Raw genomic sequence first — 9,099 nt, 5'->3', positions numbered from 1 at the left:
CGGTGATTCGTGGTTTTTTTTAATTCTTTTTTTATCATGCATTACACGTTTACATAATTGTTATCCTTGTTACTGGTGGAGATGGGCTTCCTTCCATAAAAAAATTCCCGTTGCCAGTTTTGTCGACTTTATCTTACGCGTTGAACCGGAAGTCTCTTCTTCCCTTGTGGCGCGCGCTAGCTTGATGGCGTCGTCGGAGCCGGACTCTGGGTAACGCAGCTGACAGTTGGTAGAACTGGGTTAGCGTCAGGTTAACCTAGTTATCTGATCACTTGGCGCTTGGAGTTGAGTCATCGATCGGCCTATATTCACAGTTCAACTCCCCGGAGAGGACTTATTCTTTATGAATCCAACAAAAAGACTCTGCCGTCACCATGCCGAACATGTCCAAAGCGACACTTTGCCTTTGTTTGTTGACTGTGTTGGGGACAACTGTTTTCTTGGGAACTTGCTCACCAACTAACGTCGGAGGTTTCGGTAAGTAGCTACCTCGAGCTCCCGACACTTTGTTTTCGTTTTCGGTGTCACTTTTCAACTCTGGACGCGCCGTTTTGGTTCGTCCCGGGGTTTAGACTTAGCTCGATGAACGCAGACGCGCGACATGAATCCGAGGACAATAGCCTCAAAGCTGCAACAAGAGGAGCCAGATACAATAAGCAGCGTTGAGTTTTATTAGTTCGTAGTTTGACATATTGCGCCCATCCCCCAGTCAGTTTGTTGCCTTCACATATTCTGACAGCTCAAACAAATTGCAAACTCATCCCTCCCTCTCCCCCTGGTAGTAAGTCATGCGCATCTGTAAACAGCTCTCACAGTATGGAGGCTAAGCTACTGCTCAATGCAAAGAACCCTGAGTGGCTGTAATACCATACAGTGAAGCTGTAACATGATATTGTTTCCTTTCTGTTTCTAGAAGGCCTGTGTGGGTAGGGCACTGTATGCGAACATCTATGTTTGTTTCATATTTAGCTGTGATCATCCATATTTATTAACCTTGGTTATTATGTGTCCCTACTTACTCCTATACTCAGTAACTATGCAGTTACTTGTATATCTCTAGCAGTATATTTATTTAAATTTATTTCCTTTTCTGGTCCATATAATGAGTCTTAACAAATACTAGCATCAGCCCTATACAATACCCATCAAGTGTAATGTATAATATATAGATACTGCACTATGCTGTATGGATCCTGCCAATTTATTCCGCTATTACGGTCATTTTCTTCTCCATATTGTTTATTTCATTGGTTGGGGGGTTTTCCTGTTGAAATGTTTTTCTGATGGCCTTCTTGCGAGCAGCTAAACGTTTTTTAAAGAGATAATCCTCCTGTGTTATACATTTTTGGATTTTGCCCAGATATGTGTTCATTTCTGCTAAAATCTCCCACATTTCTCCCCAAAAGCACAGAGGAAATGATCTCAATGAACTAAATTGTAGCCACTGTTACTGTCATTTGTAAGTAATTTAAGCCATTTTGTATCACAGGTTTTTATTAGTGATTTGTCATTGTTTCTTTGTTTGTCCTATCACCACAGACAAGGATGCGTTCACCATCCAACACTCGAGCACGGGGATGTGTCTGGGTGTAGGGGTCTCGGCAAACCTGAGTCTCGCCCCCTGCGACCCAAACGGCAGGTCCCAGCTGTGGAAGTGGGGCTCAGGTCACCGGCTCTTCCACGTGGCCACGTCCCTCTGCTTGGCGCTGGACGTGCAGTCCAAGACGTTGTCCCTGGTCGACTGTGGCTCTAACATCCTGCTGTGGTGGCGCTGCCTGGACGGGGCCGTTTTCACCGTTTACCAAATGGGCCTGGTGGTCATCGACGGCAAAGTTGCCACCAAACGGGACCCTAATGACACGTGGGTAAGAGGAGCATCCCAGGACAACATCTGCCAGCGGCTGTACCGCGGTAAGTGTGGTTTCCCCTCGTTTTATCTGAGAGAAAAGTGCTTTTTTTGTTGTCCATTATGGAGCTCTGAGGATGGACCACCACTTGAGGGAATGATCAGCCAACAAATGAAAGGAGTGTAGTTTGTTTTTAATGGAAGACAAACTTCCGCAACTCAATCTTGTGATAATGCTACACCCTCGTATGTATAAACAGGTGTTACCTTCACATGACCGGCTGTTGGGAGTTTTTAACAGAACCTGACTGGTTGGTTGTCTTCATTCCTAGCAATCATTACTCCTTTGTGCTGCGGGACAACACAGTGAGTCAAATTCCAGGTTAAGGAATTGGACTTCTTCTGAAACCCGAGTGTCTCTGTTTCAAAACTGTGTGGATTTTTGGGGGGGGATTCCTTCGGGTGTGCTTAACGATTGTGCATGTCTAGGTCTGTGTGGCGCAGATAAATGCTGACTTTCACTTTTGTTTCGTGGGTAGTGCTCACTGCGTGGCTCTGTTGGGGCACATGTGGTCAAACGAGTACACCGTAACAAATGAGTTAGAACTGTTGGAATGTACAGTACGTGTATGTTTTCTGTGTATTACTGTATAAAAGCACTGTTAAAGGTATCACTTTAGACTTTAGATGTATATCCATAGGACCCAGAATACAAGTGGGAATGGTACATGCTTTCTTTATAATAACACATGAATATAAAAAACACAAATGTAGAGGATCTACACTGGCACGAAGATGCATTCAAGAGACAATTTTCTTTTCTTATTTTCCTCACTTGTTACTTCTTTATAAAAGACTTATTTCTCCTTGCTCACAGCCATTCATTTTACTTCCCAAAATACAGGCTCTGATGTAAGTTTAGGGTGAGGTGCCGATGTAGAAACGTACTGTCAGTGTTGGATGGAGTGTTGCATCCTTTTACATTTGCAAAAATACAACACTCAACTGTGTCTAACGGTTTTCTGTGTTTGTGGATCTGTTGACCACAAGTGAACCACTTTCTGTCCACATATGTGGTCCAACAATGTTTCCAAATGAAGACCTTCCTCTCACCCTAGTTCATTTAGCTGCACCGTGTGTTCTTAAGAAGAAAAAGAGGAAGTGTTTTTGGTTTGCATGCAACAAGACACCGCATTTGTTTGGGTGACACAATTACCAGAGGCTTGTAAAAGGTCTTTGACTTTGCTCTTTGCTCCCCTCTCCTCTCTGTGCAGTCGTCCACACCACCGATGGGAACTCTGCCGGCTCTCCCTGTGAGTTCCCCTTCAAACACAACGGCAGCTGGCATCACGGGTGCCTCCCAGATGTGAATTTCCCCCGACTGTCCTGGTGTGCCACCACGTCGGACTACGACCAAGACCAGAAAAAAGGATACTGTCTAACACCTGGCATGTTCTTCAATACTTAAAAAAAACCATAATCATGGCCCTTTTGCTCTACTTCCAATGGAGAGATCTGGCCCTTTATATATATATATATATATATATATATATATATATATGTTTAATGTTGGCATTACTGTGAGAGAATCTACATTTGTCTCAATGTCCGCTGCACACCTGGATGTTTTCTAAAATGTCCGCTAAAAGCTAGGTCACAAATCTATTTTCCTCTGCAATAAATCCTGTTAGATTACATCCGGCATCAACAAAATGGCACACTTAAGACTCTCACGCTCACACTGATGGCGTCTCTTTGACCCTTGCAGAGGAGGGTTGCCAGACTCTGTTTGCCGGGCCGGAGGGGGATTCCTGCTATGAGTTTGTCTCCAGTGCCGCGGTGACCTGGCAGGAAGCTCTGGATTCATGTCGCAGTCAGGGAGCTGACCTGCTGAGTGTGTCCGAGCTCGACGATCTCTACTCCAAAACCTGTGAGACCCATTTACTTCTTCTTCTTCTTCTTCTTCTCCTGTTCTTGTTTCTACTCCACCTATCAGCTGACAGAAATCCAAAGCACAAAGTAGTCAAAGTTATGGGCTTCTCCTTACAATCAAATGCTCTGATATGAGAGGAATGCTCCCCGACACGTGCATTCATAACATGTATGATTATAAATAATAATACAAAATAATTAACGTTAGCAACAGTTTTGTTGACTTTAAAAAGAAAATTAACTAAAAATAAATCCTTTTCTAAATGTATCAGCTGACCTGCGTCTCTCAAAGCCCAGACACTCTAATTATACCGTTTGAGATCTTTGAAAGTTAACAAACTATTTCAAGAAACAAAACCGAAAGAGAAAACTAATGCAAAACTAATCTTTCGTCACATTTGATTTATGTAGGGTGCAACTTCTAAATGACTTCATGTAACGTTGTTATGCTTTATTTGGTCAGGTTATTATTGTGTTGTTCCTACTTACTGGTCTTTATATGACAGTAAAAGAAACGAAAGCAAAGCTAGACTGACTGTTTGTGTCGCACCAGGCTGCACCTGACACTCCTTACAGATGCCGCAAGTGTGGGTGCTTTTCTACTTCTTCTGCTATTTCTTCTTCATCTGTTTCTCGGTTCTTTTTTTATGAAAAACTTGTTCATCATGCGGTTGGTCATGTCTATGATACATCAGCTGAAAAACATTTAGACGAGTTCAAGAATGTTTAAAGTAACATAAACAGTCTCGAAGGCTCCAGGATGCAGTTCAGCCCTTAATGTCTTTAGAGGTATTTGTCAACTCTTTTCTTTTAAACATTTGTGGAGTTTGCATGATTATCATTGAACCGGTTATGTCTTGCATCCAGATCATCTTGCGCTCTTAAGTTAATACTGTCAGACACTGGAGAGCGCAGATGTTGCAACGGTTTCATAGTATCTGTGACACTGGTGCTGCAAACTTTTTTTTTTTCAGGAAGTTGAAAACCACATCAAGGGATCTGGTGCAGCACCACTTCTCCTCGCTCTCCTTCTGAATCAACTGATTGTGTATCCCCGTGTTTGTTGTTTTCACAATCCCAAATGATCTCGATGCTTGGTGTTGTCTCAGACTTGTCCCTTCCTTTTTTGTTTTTGTATGTATGCGTGTCCTGTCTTGTGTGCTCCTGCGTTGCATTGTGCAGTGTTGGACGGCCTTGACAGAATGCCTGAGAGGATGTGGATCGGCCTGCACCAGCTAGACACCTCTCACGGCTGGCAGTGGTCAGATGGTTCCCCTCTATCAACCCTGCGCTGGGAAACAGGTGAACGTGGTTTCAAAAAAATCTATAAAAAAATTGTCTTTCCCTTGTGTTCATTTCTAATCTTTGTCCCATTTCTGAAGAATATTTATATAAATGGCATGTAAACACACGTTGATCTAAAAGTGGTTCAGAATGAGTTGATGAAGCTCAACGGTTCGGCGAAAAATAGAAAGATTTTGCAGCTGGAAAGCACCTGCTCCATCTAGCACACCACACCGCAAGCGCTGTCGTGATGTGCTGTTGTCGCTGCTCTAATATAAACTGAGACTTGGTGTCAGTCAGAGGAACAATGCGGCCAGTGTTGCAAAGAAGCTCATTGTGCCTGTTTTTTTGGACACATTGTGGCGTTGGGGTTGCCACTGTCGCTGAAGAACTCATTAATACTACTGAATGGAAGGCTTTATAAAGCCTTCTAGCTATTGTAATATGTTTGCCGTTTTGTTTTCTCTCTCTTCTCAAAGGGAAGATGTTGTTCTTAAGCTGCAGTGTGAACGTCGAGGATACTGCAGCCATCTGGCCCTCTGCTGATATGAGCTCTTAGTGCTTGCTGTAATTTGCGACGTGTCACTGTGTTGAACCGTTATTGCGACAATCCTTTTTATTTCACCTCTCTGTGCAACCACACAGTTGATAAGTGGAACCTTGAAAATAACTTAAATGCCACTCCTCTGCTCCGCTGTCACGGCCAGTGTGTGACTTGTATTTGTGTGTGTTTGTTGCAACGTGTTTGACAGGAATGCCATCCACCTCCATGATTTTTGAGTCGGACTGTGGGGTCCTGAACTCCAAACAGAGCTATGAGTCTGAGGCGTGCAACAAACGGCTGCCGTACATCTGCAAGAAGAGTGTCAATGCCTCTGGCGAGGCAGCAACAGGTAGGTTAGCTGCTGCCCTCACTGTCTGCACTTCCATTTCCTCCTGAATCCTGTTTGAAGAAGACTAAGCGTCCACAGCCATGCCAGCGGCTCTGTGAGGCTATACTTCAGGCGCAGCTGTGCTTTGAGCTAAATGCATGCTAACGTGCTGATGTTAAGCAGGTCTAATGTTTACCTTGTTCACCATCTAGCATGCTAACATGTGCTACTCGGTGCCAAACACAAAGTACGGCTCCAGCGGAATGTCATTAGCTTTGCAGGTATTTGACGTGAAAAAAGTCAGGTGGTCACCAGAGTTTGTTGGACATGAATGTCTGTGCAAATTCAATCCATTAGTTGAAGACATTTCACTCAAAGCTTCAAATATGAACCTCGTGGTGGCACTGGAGGAAAAGTCAGCGGAACACCAACATCATTATAATTAAGCCTCCAGGGATCTTGAATGTGTTTTGCAAATTTCATGGCAGTCCTTCCAATAGTTTGTAGTAGCTGTTGGCTAAAAACAAGGCTACAGATCTAGGAGCTTCAAACAGCTCATAGCTTCACAATACATGCAACATAACCAAAGTGTCTGGTTTGAACCAACTGACGGACGAATGGACCCTTGATGCTGTTGTTTTGCTTCTTCTTCTTTGTCTTCTACTTGGGTTTTTAATGGCAGATTAAACCAGCATATTAGGTGCATATCTCCACCTGTAGTTTTTCTCTCCTCATATAGTGTCAGTTCTCTCGTTCACCTTCCTTCATATGTGCATATGATAGCCATGGCTCTTTTGCACATTTGTCTCAGTTGCAGATCATAAATCCCTTTTGAGTCAGATTTGTGATTTGTGGGATATAAAAATGAAATTGACCTGACTCCCCCTCACGGCCTCCGTCTGTCTCGGTCCTTCTTTACAGAATCTTTTGTCTATAGCGAAACACTGTGCGCAGACGGTTGGGTCCCGTGGAATGGCTGGTGCTACAAGTTGGTGAAGGACACGCCTCAAAACTTTACAGATGCCCTGATGCACTGTAACCTCACGGAGGGAGGCTCTCTGGCCAGCCTCCACTCCATTGACAGCAAGGAGATGATCAGCACTAATTTCCATGCAGGTAAATAATAAAAAAAAATATATATAAATCTAAATGTTCTCCAGCCAGACCCCTGCTTTGACGATTCGATGTTCTTATGTTTGTTATGGCCCATCAGACGGCAAGTTTTTGGACGTCTGGATCGGTCTGATCGGTGACGGCATGAACCCCACTGTCTTCAAGTGGATGGACAAGGCACCCGTCACCTTCACCTACTGGGACCAAAACCAGCCAGTCCAGCCCGCTTTACATACCAGCTGTGTCTTCTACGCTGGAGAGGTGTGTGTGTGTGTGTGTGTGTGTGTGTGTGTGTGTGTGTGTGTGTGTGTCAGTGTTTTGTGTGTGTCAGTGTTTTGTGTAACCCCACCCACTGCATTCAGTCTTTTGTGTCCAGCCTGTGGGGAGTGTGTGTGTCCTACCAAGGCGTTGTTTTTGTCCACTCGCGATCTGCTGTTCAAGTTTGTTTATACGAGGCCTGTGTCCGTGCTCCACAGCAACAAGGTTGGCGGGTCGGCGACTGCACACAGAGGCTACCTTTCATGTGTCAGAAGAAAGGGGAAGTCAATGAATCTGCAGCACAGCCCGGATGCCGCTTTGAGGATGTGAGTACTGTCTACTACGTGGCCTGCCTTCCCATGGTGAAGCCTGCAGTGTTCTGCGTTACCTTTTACTTTTTTTTTTTTTTTTTTTTTTTTTTTTTTTTATTATTGCAAACTGACATGTAATTTAGTTCCAGCCCTCAAAGACTACGTGCCAATTACAAGCCTTAATGCTAAACGTTGTTGTTTGTTTCCGCAGATGAATTTTTGGTCAAACTTGATCCTTTTTTTTGTTTATTCACGTCCGTGTTTGCGTGGAAGGGATATCTGTCCTTCCACACATGAACATCTTGTGCTTGAGCTGCGCTCATACGTCAGTTATCATCATAACATTTTGAAACAGAGTAGAGTAGCCATGCAAGTGTGTATTTTAACAGTTACTTGCTCTCAAGGTCAGGTTATAAAGGCAGATCTGTAGCTGTGTTACAAGCTGATGCCAGACAATGAGAAATGTGTGACTGCACAAACAAAACTATCCTATCTGAATACTGATCTTTGTGTTCCCGATACAGTCCCATTGGCAGGGACGGGGTGTGTATGAGAACTGGGACTAAGCATGAAAGTGACACGTGTCTGCTTGTGATTTGAATGTCAATCCCTCAGGGTTGGAGGAGACACGGCAACTCCTGTTATCAAGTGAACACCAATCAAGTGTCCTTCAAAGATCGATGCAACGTCACTATAAGAAACAGGTAGGAGAGCTGCTCGGTTTTAAAAAAAAAAAAAAAAAAAGCACACGCTGACACCTGTCAGTTGCTGCCCACCGGCAATACTTTCTGGTATTCTCATGTTTGGCTGTTCTTTCCAGGTTCGAGCAGGCCTTCATCAGTCGTCTACTTAGAAAGCAGATCAGCGTGGAACCTCAGCATTTTTGGATCGGGCTGCAGGACACTAAGAACACAGGGGAGTACCAGTGGCTGAGCCAGGATGGGTCCCCGGGTGTGGTTACCTACACCAACTGGGGCTGGTTCGAACCAGGTTAGTAAAAACACACTTATGCAGGAATAGCACGAGACCAGAGGAGAAGCCATGTGACCACAGACTCTGGTTAAGAAAGTTTAGTGTTATAATGTGTTGCATTTCATTCTGAACCTCTCTCTCCAGATTATGGTGGTTTCTTCTAGTGTGGAGGTTCAGAGTTACTGATTTACTAATGCAAAAAATAACTATTAGCAATTTTGCACATTAGATTTAACTTCTTTGTGTTGCATGTGTATTTCAGACCAGGATGGAGGCTGTGCAGTGATTTCTACCGCAAAACCCCTGGGCAAGTGGGAGGTGAAGAACTGTACCATTTTTAAGGCCGGTACCATTTGTAGAATAGACCTCAGTCCACCTCCACCCCCAGAACCAGAGCCCAACCCCAACGCAAACTGTCCTGATGGATGGGTGTCCAGACCAAACACCAAATACTGCTACAAGGTGTGTGTGTGTGTGTGTGTGTGTGTGTGTGTGTGTGTGTGTGTGTGTG

At 44.1% G+C, this 9,099-nt stretch overlaps 1 protein-coding gene across 2 annotated transcripts in view; it reads left to right on the top strand.

The window, feature by feature from the left end:
- Positions 1-161: 161 nt before the first annotated feature.
- The window catches only part of ly75 (lymphocyte antigen 75), a 20,622-nt gene continuing 11,684 nt past the window's right edge, over positions 162-9,099 (top strand). For both annotated transcript variants that reach the window (XM_031846239.1, XM_031846238.1), the window contains exons 1-12: positions 162-477; positions 1,540-1,911; positions 3,121-3,294; positions 3,615-3,776; positions 4,961-5,080; positions 5,815-5,955; positions 6,856-7,050; positions 7,148-7,308; positions 7,524-7,631; positions 8,232-8,320; positions 8,437-8,606; positions 8,851-9,050. In XM_031846239.1, coding sequence (XP_031702099.1) covers positions 375-477; positions 1,540-1,911; positions 3,121-3,294; positions 3,615-3,776; positions 4,961-5,080; positions 5,815-5,955; positions 6,856-7,050; positions 7,148-7,308; positions 7,524-7,631; positions 8,232-8,320; positions 8,437-8,606; positions 8,851-9,050 — 1,995 coding nt within the window. In that variant the 5' untranslated portion in view covers positions 162-374. The remainder of the gene's footprint in view (positions 478-1,539; positions 1,912-3,120; positions 3,295-3,614; positions 3,777-4,960; positions 5,081-5,814; positions 5,956-6,855; positions 7,051-7,147; positions 7,309-7,523; positions 7,632-8,231; positions 8,321-8,436; positions 8,607-8,850; positions 9,051-9,099) is intronic.

This window comes from Anarrhichthys ocellatus, unplaced genomic scaffold (assembly GCF_004355925.1).
Source record: "Anarrhichthys ocellatus isolate YVR2014 unplaced genomic scaffold, GSC_Weel_1.0 scaffold6, whole genome shotgun sequence".
Taxonomy (NCBI): Eukaryota; Metazoa; Chordata; class Actinopteri; order Perciformes; family Anarhichadidae; genus Anarrhichthys; species Anarrhichthys ocellatus.
Note: the sequence above shows the minus strand (reverse complement) of the source record. Positions and strands in the feature narration are given on the sequence as shown.